This window comes from Ictidomys tridecemlineatus, chromosome 2 (genome assembly GCF_052094955.1).
Source record: "Ictidomys tridecemlineatus isolate mIctTri1 chromosome 2, mIctTri1.hap1, whole genome shotgun sequence".
Lineage (NCBI taxonomy): Eukaryota > Metazoa > Chordata > Mammalia > Rodentia > Sciuridae > Ictidomys > Ictidomys tridecemlineatus.
The window spans coordinates 92,379,533-92,399,252 of record NC_135478.1 but is presented as its reverse complement, the minus strand read 5'-3'; the positions used below and the strand labels follow the sequence as shown (position 1 = coordinate 92,399,252).

General features: G+C 41.8%; 1 protein-coding gene across 23 annotated transcripts in view; it reads left to right on the top strand.

Annotated features, from left to right (window-relative positions):
- Clip1 (CAP-Gly domain containing linker protein 1) overlaps positions 1-19,720 on the top strand; it is a 115,396-nt gene that overhangs the window by 23,871 nt on the left and 71,805 nt on the right. For 22 of the 23 annotated variants that reach the window (XM_078039270.1, XM_078039250.1, XM_078039259.1 and 19 more), the window contains 2 exons: positions 4,475-4,662; positions 8,063-8,631. In XM_078039270.1, the coding sequence (XP_077895396.1) occupies positions 4,578-4,662; positions 8,063-8,631 (654 nt within the window). In that variant the 5' untranslated portion in view covers positions 4,475-4,577. Of the gene's footprint in view, positions 1-2,258; positions 2,347-4,474; positions 4,663-8,062; positions 8,632-19,720 lie in introns of all 23 variants that reach the window. The other variant, XM_078039249.1, reaches the window with a different exon arrangement.

Sequence of the window (19,720 nt, the reverse complement as noted above, 5' to 3'; positions counted from 1 at the left end):
GATCTTTAAGGCTCTTTAAAGTCTCCTTTCAGTTTCCTGTAAGAAACCAAGTTAAAAAGGTAATCTCTTGATGTTAGTGCAACTGAGCTTATTAATTTACATGCTTTATGAATTTCCTCTTTCTTCTGGTGTCCCTTTTCTGAAACTTTCCTCTGTGTGTGTGTAATTGGAGATTGAACCAGAAGGTATTCTTCTACTAAGCTATATCCCTTTTTAAAACTTATTTCTTGCTAAGTTGCTGGGGCTGGGCTCAAACTTGTGATCCTCCTGCCACAGCCTCCTGAGCCGCTTGGTATATAGGTGCGCACCACCTTGCCTAGCTCCTCTGCCTTTCTAAAAATCCTAATTGCCATCCCCTGTACAATGCTATGCACTTTCAGTCCCAGTCCATGTGTAGATCTGGCCTTGTAGTTTGATATTTCTCATAAGTTGTGTTGACTTAGTTATTTTTTACATCATAAATTCCTTGTGCTTTTGTCATATATATATATATATATATATATATATATATATTTATTTATTTATTTATTTTAATGCTATCTGTAGTGAGCAACAAGTAAAATTTAAAAAGAAATACTAAGTGTACCTCAGCTGGTTTGTAGGATCATTTAAACACTTGAGACTGTCTTTTTATTCATTTTATTTAGTAAGCATTGTTTATAAAGTACTGTGGGAAATACAAAGGTGGTCAAAATACAGTTTCTTCCAAGGGATTGATAGTCTGGTAAAATCTGTAGACCACAGCAACAGCTAAGTGAGGTAGGTGCTATGAACAACATCGACCCTCAGGACTGGGAACCGGAGGATTAGCAGTGGCAAGGATGGGTGTTGATTTTGCAGAGCAGGCGAGTCTGCCCTGAAGGAGGGTTCACAGCTAGAAAGGACAAGGAGGCGGAGGGGATCCCTGAGACAAAAGCTCCAAGGACCGGGAGCTGAAAGACTGCCATAGAGGGTCTGCAGAGTCAGGCGTGTGGTGATTCACACCATGAAACTGAGGAATCGAACCTTAGATTATTTCTTCTTTTTTTCCCCTTTCTTTTTAATAAATTGGGTAATATCCCTTGAAGGATATCCAGTGTCATCTTTTATTTATTTGTGGTGCTGGGAATCGAACCCAGGGTCTTGTACATGCTACTTCAAGGGCTCAGCCAAGAGCTACAGCCCCAGCCCCAGATGACTTCTTCATCAGTAATTTAGCAGCGATTCTCAGGCTAGCACTGAAATCATCAGAAGGGCTTGTTAAAACTCAGGAAGCTGGGCCCACCCCTGGTTTGTTTCAGTGGTGTGGGGCTTTCATTCCTGATAAGTCCTCCTGGGTAACTGGTGCTACCTGTGAAGAGCATCACCCATGTGACGGGACCTGCAGCAGTGCCTGTTTTCTGTATGTACATTCCCAGGGATGATGCACCTGGTGTTCCTGTTGCTCTGGACATGTCGTCGGGTTTTCCCATAGGTTGTAATTCAGGCCTCTGTTCAGCCCCTAGTTCAGTGCCATAACCACAATGATTGAAAGTAGTAATACTGAACTTGCACATGTGGTACCCAGTTCTTTAAGTATCTGAACTAGGGGCATATACTTTGGGAAGCCCTAAGGAAACATGGATTTTAAACCTCTATGACTCCAAATGCAGAATCCAAACAAACATTTTTTTCAGGACCTTTTTACATTTTTTTGTGTGTGTCTCAGGGATTGAACTCAGGGGCACTCAACCACTGAGCCACATCCCAGCCCTATTTTGTTTAGAGACGGTCTCACTGAGTTGCTTAGGGCCTTACCATTGCTGAGATTGGCTTTGAACTCGTGATCCTCCTGCCTCAGCCTTCTGAGCTGCTGGAATTACAGGCATGCACCACTATCGCTCGGCCCTCTGCATTCTAGAAAGTGAATGAGATATCCAAAGAACTGTTATGTAGTTCATATCTATTGATATTTACCATATTAGAGAGTAAAAATGATATTTAAAACATTAATTCATTAAAAATAATAAACTAGGGCTGGGGTTGTGACTCAGTAGTAGAGAGCTCAATTAGCATGTGTGAGGCCCTGGGTTTGATCCTCAGCACCTCATAAAAACAAAGGTATTAAACATTTTTTTAAAATAATAAACTAGTAGGTTACATAATTTTTAAAATGGAGAATAACTATTTTCTAAAACAATCTAATGGGGAGATAGTATTGCTTTTTTGCAAATCTGTTTAGTGATCTGCTTAAGAGAAAGCAACTTGATTCTTTTATCTTTTCTGCATTTTATTTATAGCAATAATTTGTTTTGGTTCAAGTGTATGAAGAAAAATGGCCCACACAGATGTGTAGGAAAGGAAAAGTATTTTTAAGAGGATTTTCAGGTAATTATGGAGTTTTTTCCTTGATACTACTACAAAATTAATAGTTTTTTAAAAATATTTTTTAGATGTAGTTGGACATAATGCTTTTATTTATTTATTTTTATGTGGTGCTGAGTATCGAACCCAGGGCCTCGCACATGCTAGGTGAGCGCTCTACCAATGAGCCACACCCCAGCCCAGGCTGTAGTATTTTTTAAAGATGGAATTTGAAATGGATATGAGATGAACTTTTCTTTTTTTTTTTTAAGAGAGAGTGGGGGGAGAGAGAGAGAGAATTTTTTAATATTTATTTTTTTGTTCTCGGCAGACACATCTTTGTATGTGGCGCTGAGGATCGAACCCGGGCCGCACGCATGCCAGGCGAGCGCGCTGCCGCTTGAGCCACATCCCCAGCCCGAACTTTTCTTATTGTTAACAGAAAAAAAATCTATTGGCCTCCTTTGTGCTTTGAGTGACTACTTTCTCTAAGCAAAGCCTTCTACGGATATGCATTGCTGGTGGAGAAAATTCCCTGAGTCAGGAGATCTTTCACAAATGGGCACATTTCATTGTGTAGCATTAAGAAATCACATGAATTGGTCACTGGTCACAGTGGTGCAGCCTCCCAGGGACTTGGGAGTCTGAGGCAGGAAGAGTTTGAGACAAGCCTGGGCAAATTATCAAGGCCCTCAGCAACTTAGTGATACCTTGCCTCAAAATAAAATAAAAACTTAAGAAAGGGCTGGGGATGTGCCTCAGTGGTACAGCACCTCTGGATTCAATGTCCAGTACCAGAAAGGTACTGGAAGAGTACAAACAAAGAGGCCATAAGAGTACAAGTTCAAGGCCAGCTTCTTCAGTTTAGCAAGACCTTGTCACAAAAAATAAAAGAGCCTGGGGATGTAGCTCAGCAGTAAAGTGCCCCTGGGTTTAGTCCTCAGTGCCAGAAAAAGCTTACCTTTGTTAGTAGAATTGATCTCATCCCAAAGGTTGTCAGTATTGGGAAACTGTCAAGCTCACTGTAAGAATATGTCTTCCAAAATTCTAAGTTTGTCTGTAAAGCTTACTTGTCATCATGGTCAACACATTTGTTTTCCTTAAGTGCAAGATGCACATAGTTCACTATGGAGAAGGTATCTTCCCACCACCAGCACCAAGAATACCCCAGTTTCTCATTCCTTCTTTCAAGAAATAGAGAGCTCATGCTAGGCTTGCTCAGGTGCTGTTCTGAGACGGTCAATGCACATCAGTGTGAAGCCAGGGCACCTGCTGGACCTCTCAATTCTAAAAAAGGCCTACATCCACATGTTGACTTTTTTTTTTAGTTGTAGATGGACATAACATCTTTATTTATTCATTTATTTTTTATGTGGTGCTGAAGGTTGAACCCAGTGCCTCATACTTGTGAGGCAAGAGCTCTACCACTGAGCCAGCCCCACGGATTGACTCTTGATAAGATCTTTTTTTTTTTTCCTTAAGTGCTTCTTGACATTCTTAAGTGAAAGTGGCTCTTTTTCCCCCTGCACTGGCTGGCCTGAAATTCAGAAAAGACTAGGAAAGTTTGGTCCCATTGCTTTTGAAATTAAAAAGGATGTTGCTCAGTGGCAGAGCACCTCTCTAATGTACCAGATAGGCAGGATACCAAGAAAAAAGCATATTGTGTTTTTCTCTAAGCAGAGTAAAGATGATTTTACTTCATTGCTTCCCAGATGAGGCTGTTTCTTTCAGAGTTTGGGCCCTCCTCTGTTTTAACATATAAGTAATTTTATATTGTTAATTGCATAATTCTGTGGACTTAAAAATAGTTAATACAGGCCTGTGGTAATAAAAACTAAAAACTCCCTTCCCCTGCTCTCATTAAGTTTGGTGCAGATTTTTCTGAATTCTCTTTTATAGATTGTATGGTTTTAGGCCTTGTACTGAACTGGTGATACTAGATAATATAAAGCAAAGTGAATATATTGCTATAAATCACCTTTAAATTCATTTCAGCAGCATCTTCATGTTTTTAGTGACCAGTTCTGGACTCATTGTGGAGATGGTTTATTATTGAATGTGAGGGAAATTTAGCCTATGAAGTGACTCTCATAACAGACATTGTTTCTATTTATTTTCCCCTATAGATTTTTTATTTTGTTTCTCTGTGCAGGTTTAATCTAGAGACTGACTGTATGATAGAAACACCCACACTTTTATCAATGGTCGGGGAAAGACAGTGGCAACAGGCGAAGAGAGACTGAATCACAAAGACAATGAGTCTGCTGAAGCCAAGTGGGCTGAAGGCCCCTACCAAGATCCTCAAGCCGGGAAGCACAGCCCTGAAGACACCTGCTGCTGGTAACGCTTTGTTTTCTTCAATAGCAAATAAATTATCCTGTATGAGACTTTAATTTTCATTTTTATGTTAAAGAGATAATCTTATAGTTGGCCTTCCCAGTGCACACCTGTAATTCCAGCAGTTCAGGAGGCTGAGGCAGGAGAATCACAAGTTCGAGGCCAGCCTCAGCAACTTAGATATTAAAAAAAATAAAAAGGACTGGGGATGTAGCTCTCTGGTAAAGCATGCCTGGGTTAAATACTCAGTATCCCCCCCCCAAAAAAAAAATCTATGTTTATAAGGATATATATGTATAACCAGTTTTCATATTCTTGAAAACATTTGAAAAAGTTTTGATTAGTAGAAAGGAAAGACATTAATTTTCGGCCAACATAGGGATCACTGACTTTGCCTTGAATTCCCAGCAGGAAGATGTAACCAAAGACAAGTGTATAAACACAAGGGCAGAAGAGTCAAAGAGTAGTGATACCTGCATTATTAAAGACTGTGGACCTTTTAAATGTGACTTGAGGTGTGCATTTCTGTCAACCCTACCAACGTCAGTCAAGGTGGAAGTTGTGGAGAGAGCTCTTAGTCAGGATTGCCCGACCCACAACCCACCAATGCCTACAAAAAAAAAGGCAGAACTAGGCTCAGACAAGGGTTCCTCTATTTAAGGAACCCTTAAAACAAGAAACAAGAAAATGACTTTTTCCCAAATATGTTTTTTAGTAGTCCATACGCACAGAACTTTTTATAGGGAGTGTTTTATATATACATGATTTATTTAGTTAGATATCTTCATACTCTCTCTTTTGTGTACTTTGTAATAGTACTTATACTTTTAGGGTTAATCATCTGACCCTTTTCACGTACGTGCTTTAGCCATTATTTAAAGATTAGATATCACTTCGCCTGGAAAGCTGCAAAGCCAGATTGGCTGACAGCTTGGTTCCCTGGGCACTGAGGAGTGGACAAAAGGCAGGATTGAAACAAGGACTTATAGACTCAAGGCTCTGCACTTTTGCCTGCAGATGTCCAGTGGGTGGCTAAAAGCAGGATTACAGTCTTGGCATCTTTGCCTCCATTTTGCAGGAGTCTCCTTTGCTCTGCTTGGTCTCCAGGAATAAGGTCTGGTCTCCCAGGCAAGAGTAACTTTCTTACTGGGGACAAGGTCCCACCTGAGATCATGATGGACAGACCACACCTGATCAAGATCATCTACTTTGGCAGTTGTAAAAATTCTCCACCTGTATGCCCCCAGCCCTTGCTCTCCTTCCCTTTCTATAAAACCTCAGGGTCATTCCAGCCTCTGGAAGACAGGACTAAGAATATGGGTCCCCTTGTCTTCCAAGTGTGGTCATGCTAATTAAATTTCCTTTCATATTATTAAAAGTTATTGTAAAAGACAGAATTTGGGCTCTGGGTGTAGCTCATTAGTAGAGTATTTGCTACCCTGTGCAAGGCCCTGAGTTGAATCCCTAGCACTGTAAAAGTATAAAAATAGATAAATACAGAATGTTGTTGGATGTGATAACATGTGCCCATAGTCCCAGCAAACTAGCAAGAGCAACAGCAGGGGCTGGGGTTTTGACTCAGTGGTAGAGCTACTGAGCAGGTAGAATTGTCTGAGCCCAGGAGTTGGAGACTAATCTCACTAACATAGTGAAACCTGGTTAAAAAAAAATTTATATAGTTAAGAGTCTTAATAAAGAGTCACTTTTTGTAGTTTATCATTTTATTTAATTTATTAGATTTATGTAAGGTATTAAAATAGGTGTCAAGACACTTGAGTTATTTGATCCCTGTAATGTTAAAGTATTTCTTTTGATTCTTCCACATGAGTCTTCCTGAACTCTTTAGGCCTTTCTCCGTGGGGATTAGAGAAAAAAACAATATTCTAGCCCAAAAGTTTTATGACATACTAATTGACCTGTAATTGGAGGGAAACCTTCCCAGACAGCTCATATATGAACTGACCCAATCCATTCAGGCTTCTATATAAGAAAGTACATTAGCTGGGTGGTTTATAAACAACAGAAATTTATTGTTGACAGTTCTGTTATGTCCCTAACTTTGTGTAGTTTATGCGTCTGTCAGATGTCACCTCCTACAAAAGGCCTTCCCTGACTTCCCTTTCGAAGGCACTGTCTTCTCCACAGCACTTAGATCACTTGCAAGTATCTTGAATGTTGAATTGCCACCTTCCCACCTCTAGACTCTGGTCTCTGCAAGGACACAAACGATGTTCTTTTTGCTTTGTCCCCTGCAAAGAGCGGTACTTGGCACTATCACACAGAAGCAGGAATTTGATGAGCATGTGCAGAATGAATAAATACATCATTTCATTTTTTTAAAGTCTTTTTTGTAGTTGAAGATGGACAGTGTGCCTTTATTTATTTTTTTATGTGGTGCTGAGAATCAAACCCAGTGCCTCACACATGCTAGGCAAGTGCTATGCCACTGAGCTACAGCCCCAGCCCACATTATTTCATTTAATTCTCATTTTAAAAGCCCTTGAGAGATGTTCCTATCCTCTTACAGTTGAGGAAATTAAACTAAGGTCATGTCATAGCCTGAGATGATGATATGCCCGGTAACTGATAGAGTGATTAAGAACGTGCACTTTGCCAGATCACACTGAATATTTAATAGATTCCTGTTGGATGGCTGCATGGCTGAGTTTCCATTGCAGATATCACATTTCTGGAGAACTCTTAACTGCAAACTTTAGGGTAGCGATTGCACAAAGGCAAATTGCGTTGGACCTGGTGCTGTCTTTGCTGTGATTTCCACCTCTGTCATCAAAGGAAGAGGGTGTAGTAGTCTTTCAATAGTAATGAAGTAAGCTGCAGCCCTGAACCCTGTCCTTCTTTAAGCCTAAATGTGAATCTAAGTGGTGAAGTAGTCCCTGTTTTGTCTGCTTTGATTGCTACTCAAATGTATGAACAGAGCCTGTCTCAATGGATCTGTATGGGCATTTGTGTATGGTGGGCAAATGGAGTGAAAAACGAGTCAGACCTGTAAGTATAGGTCTGGCAAGGGACTAATTTCCTCTTACTTTGACTTATAGTCTTAATCACAAATGAAAAAACCCCATCACTGAATGTTAATAGCATTGGAAAGTGAAGTGATGGGGCCAGTCCTCTGCCTTTTTGCAGTAGAAAAGTCAAGCCAGGACTCTTCTGACACAGGCTACTCCTGTTGCTGTTTTTTTTTTTTTCCTTCATACCTTTACTTTGTTTTTATTTGTATGTGGTGCTGAGAATTGAACCCAGTGCCTCATGCATGCTAGGCAAGCGCTCTGCCACTGAGCCCCAGCCCCATCCCCTGCTGTCGCTCTTGCTGTTTGTTTTCCATGAAGGTAATAGTTGGTGCTTGAATATGAAACAATCTTTTCTGATCTTTATTTGTTTTCAGCTGCAGCCCCGGTAGAAAAAACGATATCTAGTGAACGAGCCTCGAGCGCTCCCTCTGCCGAGACCCCAGAGGAGTTTGTGGATGACTTTCGAGTTGGAGAGCGTGTTTGGGTAAATGGGAATAAGCCTGGATTCATCCAGTTTCTTGGAGAGACTCAGTTTGCCCCAGGCCAGTGGGCTGGGATTGTTTTAGATGAACCTATTGGCAAGAACGATGGTTCTGTGGCAGGAGTTCGGTATTTCCAGTGTGAACCTTTAAAGGGCATCTTTACCCGACCTTCAAAGTTAACCAGGAAGGTGCAGACAGAGGACGAAGCCAATGGCCTGCAGACGGCTCAGGCATCCAGAGCCGCTTCACCTCTGTCCACGTCTGTAGCCAACATGGTGTCCTCCTCAGCCACACCCTCAAACATTCCCCATAAGTCTTCCCAGCCGAGAGCCAAGGAATCGCCAGCCACGCCTCAGATCAGCAACCTTACGAAAACTGCCAGCGAGTCAATCTCCAACCTTTCTGAGGCTGGCTCAGTCAAGAAAGGAGAGCGAGAGCTCAAAATTGGAGACCGAGTGTTGGTGAGTCATATGTGTACAGCATCCCTGTGTCCTCTTGTTCCTAGTTCTTGTGTTTTTTTTTCACTTTAATAAGTTTTTATTTTTAATGGTAGTGGGGATTGAACTTGGGGGGAGGAGGGGAGACCTACCACAGAGCTACATCCCCACCCTTTTAATTTTTTTTATTTTTGAGACAAAGCCTCCTTAACTTGCTCATACTCAGTCTCAATCTTGTGATCTTCCTGCTTCAGCCGAGTAGCTGGATTATAGACATAGAAACAGAAAACATTTTGACTTGAAAATTAAAAGTAGACTTAGAATATGAAATATTTGATTTGAAATTCTCATGATTTAAAAAAAAAATTGGGGGCTGGGGGTGTAGTTTAGTGGGAATGTGTGAGGCCCTGGGTTTCATCCCCCCCACCCCCCAAGAGAAAAATCCATCACCAGAATACTAATGGCACTACAGTCAGCATTGCTGTGGGAGGTTCCAGATTGCTCCAGAATTTACCCAGTGCCACCTGCCTTGCCCTTGGGGCTCCTGCCAGGGGCTGTCTTCTTCACTCCCCTCAGCCCTCGTAACTTCTGTTTCTCTTGCTGTGGAACCAGAACCAGAACTGGCAGAAAAGGGCATTTCTGTATCAGGTTTGCTGTGGCCTCCACAGGATCCCAACAGGAGGTCCCGCTGCACCCTCCAGGAAGGCAGTTGGCTCAGAGCTCTGCCTTCTCCTCCTGCCCAGTGGGAAGTGAGGGTGAAAGGGATTATGAGAGAATGTCTTTCTGGAAAAATGGTGTGGGTTAAGAATGGGCTCGAGGGGCTGAGGCTATATCGCACTTGCCTGGCATGTGTGAGGCACTGGGTTCGATTCTCAGCACCGTGTATAAATAAAGAAAGGTCCATCAACAACTAAAAAAAAAAAGAAAGAAAAAAAAGAATGGGGGGCTGGGGATGTGGCTCAAGCGGTAGCGCGCTCGCCTGGCATGCGTGCGGCCCGGGTTCGATCCTCAGCACCACATACCAACAAAGATGTTGTGTCCACCGAGAACTAAAAAATAATTATTAAAAATTCTCTCTCTCTCTCTCTCCTCTCTCACTCTCTCTTTAAAAAAAAAAAAAAAAAGAATGGGCTTGAGGTGAGTTGAGCTGATGTGGGCAGTATCTGGAGGAAGGGCTGGCAGAGGCTTGGCACGGACCTGTCTGCATCCTAGTACTAAGCCTCTGGCTACGGTTTTCCCTTTGTCCATGTGAACATTCTCTGGATCTTGCTGCTGGAGGTTGCTTTAGTCTGTTCTGCATGAAGAGCTTCTTGGGGTGGAGGCTCTGCTGTGTTTGACTCTCAGAGACCCCTTTGCAGACTGGAAGTCCCTAGGGTAACTCATTACTTGGAATTTTTTTTTTTTTTTTTAAAGAGAGAGTGAGAGAGGGGGACAGAGAGAGAGAGAGAATTTTAACATTTATTTATTTTTTCTTAGTTCTCGGCAGACACAACATCTTTGTTGGTATGTGGTGCTGCTGAGGATCGAACCCGGGCCGCACGCATGCTAGGCGAGCGCGCTACCGCTTGAGCCACATCCCCAGCCCCAAGCCACATCCCCAGCCCCTTGGAATATTTTTGAGAGGGTCTTTCTGCATTTGTTAGTGTCTTTGATATTTCAAGGTTATAATGTCAGGTGTTTTGAGAAACTTGACCAACTTGTAGCAGTTTGTGTCTGCATTGGGGACTGTATTTTCCTCTGTGAATTCTGAGCTTTATGCCCATATGAGGAGCTTCATCAACTTTTTGTTTTTAAAGTGACATGTTTTATTTTTCTATGAGCAGCTCTTCTATGAGGAATCTGGTAGCAAGTTTTTCTCGTTCTCAACACTTTTATGAAGGTCTTTTGATATTGCCAAAGGGAAAAAATTCTTCACAAGATTTATTTGCTTGCATTTGAACCTCAAATAACTGTAGTTCATCCAACATAAGCTTTTTATGTGTCTTTATTCATTTGTTTGACATTATATTAGATTTATCTACATATATGTAAATTTAAAAGTGGAAAATGGAGTCACACTATACAAACATCATTTCATAATAGGCATTTCTGTGCAAGGAATATAGCTCTTCATTTAAATCAAATAAGCTGCTATTTGATATTATATTGTTTGGATGTATGTATTATACCTAATTTAATCATAGGCATTTATAGGCTCTCATTCTTCCCCCCTGGAAATAAAATTTGAATTAAGAGTATTTTTTTTTGGGGGGTACTGGGGATTGAATCCAGGGGTGCTCTACCATCCAGCTACAACCCATCCCTTTTTATTTTATTTTGAGACAGGGTCTCATTAAATTTCTCAGGCTGGTCTTGGACTTGGAATCCTCCTGCCTCAGTCTCCTGAGTAACTGGGATTATAAGTGTGTGCCACCGTACCTGGCAAAGAGTATAAATATTTAATATTTATGTAATAGGTATTACTAAATTGCAGCCCCAGAAGCCCTTACTATTTTATGTTCCTAGAATTAATGTACAAATGTGATTTCTTCTGTTTCTCTCAAGCCTCTTTACCAGTGACTTAGAGCCCCCCAAGCTGTGAGTCTGGTTGGGTCATTGCCCTTACACCAGGCACTTGTTCATCTATCTGGGCAGCTCATGTGCTCAGGTTGTGTGGGGCTTCATGCTCTGGGGAAGCTATTCTGTACCATAAATTCCATTTCCTTGATTGCTGATACAGTAATTGTTAGCAGAAAGTTCTGTTTTTTTTTTTTTAATTTATAGATTAATTTATGTAAGTTGACATTTTTACAATATTAAGACTTTTTCTTAAGGTACGTTTTTTTACTAAAGAAAGAAAATTTACTACTAGAGAACCAGGAAAGAGAGATTGAGTAAGACTGGGACTCCGGTCTCCAAATCCCCTTCAGGGGCATACTTTCAGTGATCTAAACACTTCTCCTAAGGCCCTACCTCCTGCAGGTGTTGTCACCTCCCTGGATTGCCACCCTGGGGACTAAGCCTTTAATAAGTGGATCTCTGGGATACAGGTATCCAAACCATAGCAGTGCCTATACACCTATCATGATTTTCAGGTTCCTTCCCAATCAGTTATTTTATTTTATTTTTAGAGAGAGTGAAAGAGGAGAGAGAGAGAGAGAGAGAATTTTTAATATTTATTTTTTAGTTCTCGGCGGACACAAAATCTTTGTTGGTATGTGGTGCTGAGGATCGAACCCGGGCCGCACGCATGCCAGGCGAGCGCACTACCGCTTGAGCCACATCCCCAGCCCTCAGTTATTTTTTTAATTGGTGCATTAGAGTTGTGAGTAGTAGTGGGATTTGTTGTTACATATTTGAACATGCACACAACATAACAGTATCATTTGGCCAATATCATTCCCTAGTATTTCCCCTTTCCCTCTCCCTGGTTCCTTTTCTCTACTGTCTTGATCTCTCTTTGGTTTTCATGAGATCCCCTACCCTGTCACATTTTTTTTTTCCTTTTTTCCTTGCTAGCTTTCACATGAGAGAAGACATGTGACCCTTAACTTTCTGAGTTTGGCTTATTTCACTTAATGTTCTCTAGTTTCATCCACTTTCCTGCAAGTGACATAATTTCATTTTTCTTTATGGCTGAATACAACTCCATTGTGTATATATAACACATTTCTTTATACATTTGTCCATTGGTAGACACCTAGACTGGTTCCATAATTTGACTGTTGTGAATTGTCCTGCTTCAAACATGGATTTGCATATGTCATTATAATATGTTTACTTTAATTCTTTAGGATAAATGCCAAGGAGTGGTATAGCTAGCAGGGTCATATGGTGATCCATGTCTAATTTTGGGGGGAACTTCTGATTTCCATAGTGGCTGTACTAATCTATAATCCCCCCAACGGTGTTAAAGTGTTCCTTTTTCTCCACATTCTTGTCTATTACTTTGTAGGGCTCATATGTTCTTATTTAAAAAAAAAAAAAAAATCCTGCCTGACTGACATTGAGATCTTTTCTAGCAGGTTAGATAGTATCCCATGTCCTCTGCAGTGATGATTACTACAGATTTGAATCATTTTTTTTCTGATTTTAGTTTTGATTTTTTTTTTTTTCATTTTCAGTTTTCATGTGTCCTAAATCTTATTCAACATAGCCTTATGGGATTGCCCAGTAGGGAACTAGAACCTCACACTGCTGATGAGAAGCTTTTTTTTATTTTTATTTTTTAATTTTTTTAAAGAGAGGGGAGAGGGGGAGAGAGAGAGAGAGAGAGAGAGAGAGAGAGAGAGAGAGAGAGAATATTTTTAATATTTATTTTTTAGTTCTCGGCAGACACAACATCTTTGTTGGTATGTGGTGCTGAGGATCGAACCCGGGCCGCACACATGCCAGGGGAGCGTACTACCGCCTGAGCCACATCCCCAGCCCGCTGTTTTTTATTTTGAGACAGGATCTTGCTAAGTTGCTAAGGCTAGCCTCAAACTTGCAGTCTTTCTGTTTCAGGCTCCTGAGTGTTTGGGTCCCCAGTTTTTCCTTTTGAGGCTAGCTCATCCATCTGCCTATGGGATTCACTGGCCCTTCTTACTCCAGACCTGTTGCCCTCGCTGCTCTGAGTCAGGTTGTATTAGATTTAGTTGGACTTCCAGGCTGGCGTGTCTCTCCTGCGTTCTGTTCTTTACATAGAGAGAGGTCCATAGCACAGATCAGTGATGTGATTCCTCTGCGTAAAATCCTTTAGTGCAGAGCCAGCCTGCACAAAACAACGGCTTGGTTTTCATGCTGTTTAGTGTTTCTGTGGAGCTTAGTAATGGGGCAGTGCTTTCTTTTTGCAAACTGAAGCCAATATCTCAGCCCCATCGGTGCCAAAGTTGGTATATCTCTTGCAATTGTTTGTTTGTGGGTCAAGGAGCCAGCCCATGTGGTGGAGTGCTGCTTTGGGATTCAGACAGAGGACAGTTCAACCTCGGCCTAAACCCAAGTGCTGGTGTGGAAAGTTGTATTACTAAGTCATGCCTCCAATATAAAACAGCTTTATTGCTCCCATGATTTTTAAAGCATATTTATAAAAATATCTTGTGACCTATGATCTTGTATAGAAAAGCAAACTCTGCTAATATCATTCTGGTCAGGCATCATGCTTTTTTATTTTAGTGCCATGAGGACTGCCTCTGGCGATTAGATATTCTATACTTTATCAACCCCAGAGATAAAAGGAGTGGAATTTTTTTTTGTGGTTTTATATTAAAATTTTAAACTGTTAAAATATTTTAAAAGTCGAAATATTTGTGAGTCCTTGGAAATATATTTGCCTAAATTGCCTACTTCAAAAATCATAACTATAGAATATATTGGGTTTTGTTGGCTTTTTGTTTCATTGGTGTTTTTAGGAGTTTGGGGCAAAGCATGTTTTTTTTTTTTTTTTTGATGGACACAGTATCTTTATTTATTTATTTTTATGTGGTGCTGAGGATCGAACCCAGGGCCTCACGCATTTAAGACAAGCACTCTACCACTGAACCCCAGCCTTTGTTTATTTTTGCTGGGGATCAAACCCAGTGCCTCATTTATGCTAGGCAAGTTCTCTGCCATTGTGCCATATCCCCGGCCTGCAAAGCATGTTTTGAATATGGTTGGAATGAGTGGGGACTGTGCAGCCATCACATGGCTCAGTATTATAGTGTCCCCATCACCCAGGAGTGCCTTTATGCCAGCCTATAAGCATTCTTCATCCCATCTGCAGCCCCAGGCAGTCACTGATCTGCTCGCTATGTCTGGAGGCCCTGCCCTTTCTGGACATCCCCACAAGTGGAATTGAATTGTGTGTGTGTGTGTGTGTGTGTGTGTGTGTGTGTGTGTGTGAGAGAGAGAGAGAGAGAGAGAGAGAGAGAGATTGAGATTGTTTTACTGTTGTATATATCAGTATTTGATCCTTTTTATTGCTAAATATATTTCATTTTGTGGACATATCATATTTTATCTATTTAATGTACTTAGTTGTAATTAATTTATATTTTTGCTGGAGGAATTCATTCTCATAGCTTAAAACAAAATTTTTGGTGCTTATGAGCTGCTATTAAAGCAGCAGTAGTATACCACCCTGAAGTAACCACCTTAACTGTCCCTCTTTTGCTATTTCTTAGTATTTTGGGGATCCTACATTCTGAGGAAGTTCAAATGCTTTTCAGAAGGGAAGATGAAAGAGTTGCAAGAGATAAAGTGCAAGTCAAGCATAACTTTTCATCTTTAAACCAAAGCATCTTCTATTCATGATGAGGCCATCTTTTGTTGCTTATTTGTTCTGGGGAGTTAGTTACAAGAGAGTATTTGTTAAATGTCATCTGCGTTGAGCATACTTATTTTTATGGAGGTTTACTTAATATTGTGTGTTATAAATTGGGAGATGAAAAATGATATCAAAAGGAAATAGTTAAAATAACTGGGTCTGTGCTGGGCAGAGTAGCATAGCCCTGTCATCCCAGAGTCTCAGGAGGGTGAGGCAAGAAGATTGCAAGTTCAAGGCCAACTTGGACAATTTAGCAAAACCCTGCCTCAAAAAAAATAAAGGACTGAGAAGTGGTACAGCACCACTTGGTTCAACACCAGTACCAAAAACAAAACAAAAGTGGGACTGCTTATTTAACTCAGAGAAATTAGGACGGTGATTGCATCATGACCTCTCACAGTACACTCAGTAAGGATACTGCTTGGCTGGTGTGTGTCAGATATGTCTCCGGGTGTTGGAGAGTTTGTGGTGACCAATGCAGAAAACACAGCATTTTTTAATGGGGCTTCCCACTGTGTTGCAATAAAGTCTAAGTTCCTTCTTTGGACCGCAGGGCCCAGTGTGACCCCTGACCTCATTCCTGTCTACCTGCCCCTTCTTCACTCCATGCCAGCTGTTCTGGGCTCCTTCCTGTGTCTTGAATACTCCAGACTCATTCCTCCTTGAGAATTTGTTTATTTTGCCTGACTGTTCTGTCCAGGTCTTCTCATAATTGGTGGCTGGTAGTTTCTCAGGCAGAGGCTCACAGAAGAGGGTCACCAACCACAGATACCCGCACAGCACCGTCACTCTCCCCTGGCTTTTCATAGCTCGCTCACTTCCTTCCTTTTTTTGCCCCTCCTATACTGGGGATTGAACCAAGGGACACTTTACCACTGAGCTCCTTTTTTTTTTTTTTTAAAGTTGTAGATGGACACATACCTTTATTTTGTTTATTTTTTTAATGTGGTGCTGAGAATTGAACCCAGTGCCTCATGCATGCTAGGTGAGCGCTCTACCACTGAGCCACAACCCCAGTCCCACCGCTGAGCTACTTTTTATCTTTTGAGACAGGGGCCTTGTGAAGTTACTGAGGCTGGCCTGGAACTTGTACTTGAACTTCTGCTTCATCCTCCTGGGTAGCTTGGATGATAGACATGTGTCACTGTGCCTGGCTGTCTTTATTTTTCTCCTCATGGTATGGGACTTGAACTGAGAGCCTTACTGATGCTATACAAGCACTCTACCACCGAACTGCATTCCCACTCCTTGCTAAGTTGCCCAGGCTGGCTTGGGATTTGCAGTCTCCTGCCTCACACTCCTATGTCTTGAGTGCTCTGGTTCCAAACTTATATTAATTAGGGTTTGGAAAAGTATTAATGCTATTGGTTAGTCCTGATTCCCATTTAGGTTTGCCTTACTTCAGTAGGAGATTGAAGTCACTGAATTGCACATGCTTGGTCAGGGGTCCTGAGTGATTTCTGTGAAACCCTTGGAGTGAGCCTGCATTTGCTGGGGAGTGTGCTTCTTCAGCGGGCATCTGCACTTTGTGCGGGCCGGCCGCTGTGGGGTGACAGGTGTGCTTGCCTTGGCTCGCCTTGGGCCTAAGCCTGCATGTTGGGCTCTGCATACTTGATGCCCATGCTTACTGCCTCCCTGCTGCTTCTGGGCAGGGACCAGTGGGCTGGCTGCATGGCTTGGTGGCCAGGTAGCCATGTCAGTAGCTTAAATTTAATGCAGACGCACACATGTTCTATAATCTCCAGAACTCATCCAAGCTACCAAAAAAAAAAAAAAAGCCTTTTTTTTTTTTGGTACTACAGATTGAACTCAGGGGCACTCGACCACTGAGCCACTCCCCAGCCCTAATTTGTATTTTATTCAGAGACAGGGTCTCACTGAGTTGCTTAGCACCTCATTTTTGCTGAGGATGGCTTTGAACTTGTGATCCTCCTGCCTCAGCCTCCTGAGCCACTGAGATTACAGGTGTGTGCCACTGTGCCTGGCAGAAGTTAACTTTATAAAGATATGTTTAAATACATAAAATTTTGACTGTTAATGACAAAGTAGAAAAGAGATTTTAGGATTTTATATGGCTTATCTCCCTTAAAGCTGTTTTGAGTGATCACTGCTGATCTTTCACAGGGGAAAGTGCATCGTTTATGAGGTAGGATTTCTAGGTTTGATGGGAGGAAAGGGGTAAGAAAACTTCCATTCTAGGACATGGTGGCTGTGCATTCTCCTACTTCCTGGTAAAATACATTCTTTCTCAGGGTCGTTGTTTAGAAACCAGTTGCTAGTCTGTCCTTAGTGTTTTCTGTGAAACCCTTGGAGTGAGCCTGCGATTACTGGGGAGTTGCTGACCACGGTTCGTTAGACGCCTCCTGGAGGAAGCTGTCATTGGCAGCAACTTGGACTCACCCTCACAGAGCGGACAGCTTGTCTGAAGGGATTGCATCGTGTCCTCCTCAGAATGTTCTGGTTAGACTGCTGCTGTGATGGATGGTGTAGAGGAAGGAGAAAGCAGGTCGGTTTTACCCAGGTGACGGTCGGGCCTTGGATCCCAGCCAGAGCACCAAGAAGCCCAGAGCAGCGTGTGCTCTTAGCGGGGTGCACTCGCTGCAGATGACCACCTGCTCCTCCATGGTCACACACTGTGCTCACAATTGTATGTGGATCATCTCACATGGTCCTCACAGCCCTGTGATTACCCCCATGTTACTAATGAGGAAGCAGGTTAGGAATCTCGAAAATGGCTTCTTCTGACGGAGCTGGCATTCATCCTGGCCTGCTTCAGGGCCCGTGTTCTTCGCTAGTCCTTCCTTTCTTTGCTGCTTTAGAGACATCAAATTCAGCCCAAGCCCCTGTCATTTTCCTTTTGCTTGATTTATTTGGGAAAGTAGCCTTTACCATATGGGTGCAAACTGAGAAGGTCATCTTTCATTTATTCAGCACCTGTGCTGCGTGCCTACTCTGCTGGCATTGCAGGTGACATGGCCAAACATGGGACAACTGTCCACTGAGTTTTCTCCCTGACCCCCTCAAGCTTTGCATGACCGCATGACATCAGAACATTTCTGAAATATCCCAGAACTGCCTGCTGCTGTCACTTTCACATGCCCTTCCTGCCCATACTGCCTTGAAAACATCATCCTTTGAGTCCTCAAACTAGTTTGTGTTATCTTTCCGTCTCTGTGACAGAATACCTGAGATAAACCACATAGAAGTAGGAAATTGATTGCAGAGGTTTCAGTCTATGGTCACTTGGCCCTGTCTTTGGGTCTGTGGCAGCAGGGTACATCCTGGCAGAAGTGTTGGTGGAGGAAACTTCTCACCTCAAGGTAGCCAGGAGGAGAGAGAGAGAGGAAGAGGAGCTAGAATCCCAATATTCCTTGCAGGGGCACAGCCCCAATGACCTCCTTCCTCCAACTAGACCCCAACTCCTGAAGTTTCCACTACCTCTCATTAGTGCCACCAGCCAGAGAACCAAGCTTTCAACTCATGGTCCTTTGGAGAACCCCTTAACAGTTGCACAAAAAGTTTTTCTTCCAGAGCCTCTGATATTTTTCCTCTTTGGCAAAGGGTTAAATAAAGCTGAAAAGAAGCATGCCTTACTTCTAACTCAGAAGGTTGTATTCAGAAAAAATTATAAACAAATGCTTTAGGTATTAAAAAGAGATACTAGAATTAAACTATTGATTTTGCAAAATTAGGAAGAGCAGTACATTAAAAGGAAAAAGAAAATAATTAAGACAAAAGTAAACAAACCGAGAACTTAAGAAAAAGGAAACTTAGAAAAGCTGATTCCTTGTGATGACCAATAAAATAAATTATCTCCCAAAGGTGCTCTTAATTTTTTTATTCATTTGTTCATTTTGTGGTGCTAGGGATAGAAACAGAGCCTTGAGCATGCTAGATAAGCACCCCACTGGTCTGTAGAGTTGCGCTCTCAGACCGGGCTTCCTGACTTTAACACAGTTCTGTTTTGTTTTGAATTATATTAATTCTTTTTTAAAAAAATTTTAATATTTATTTTTCTCAGTTTTCGGCAGACACAACATCTTTGTATGTGGTGCCGAGGATTAAACCCGGGCCGCACGCATGCCAGGCGAGCGCGCTACCAGCTTGAGCCACATCCCCAGCCCCTTTCTTCTTCTTCTTCTTCTTCTTTTTTTTTTTTTAAAGAACTAATCAAAATGACTTAGGTATGAATGTATGTACTGGTAATTGAACCCAGGCATGCTCTACGACTAAGTTACATGTCTAGCCTTTTTTTCAAAATTTTTTATTCTTTTTGGTATCAGGAATTAAACCCAGGGGTGCTTTACCACTGTGCAATGCTCCCAGTCACCCCCACTTTTTATTCTTTTGAGACAGGGTCTTTTTAAATTGATTAGGCTAGTTTTAAACTTTTGATCCTCTTACCTCAGCCTCCAGGGTCACTGGGATTACAGGTATGTGCCATTGCGCCCAGTTGATTTTTATTTTAACTCAAAAAAACCTGATCCTCCGCTGGTTGCAGTGGCACATGCCTGTGATCCCAGCAGCTTGGGAGGCTGAGACAGGAGGATGGAGAGTTCAAAGCCAGCCTCAGCAAAAGGGAGGCACTAAGCAACTCAATGAGACCTTGTCTCTAAATAAAATACAAAATAGGGCTGGGATGTGGCTCAATGGTCGAGTGCCCCTGAGTTCAATTCCTGGTACCCAGAAAAAAAAATAAATGAAGTTAGAATGTATGAATGCATCTATATGGTGAGATGACATGTATTTTTATTTTTTATTAACCACTGCCTTTTGGGTAAAAATAAAAGAGAAGAAAAATATAAGTTAACATCTGTTTTTATTTTGAGTAGGACTTATTCAACTGAG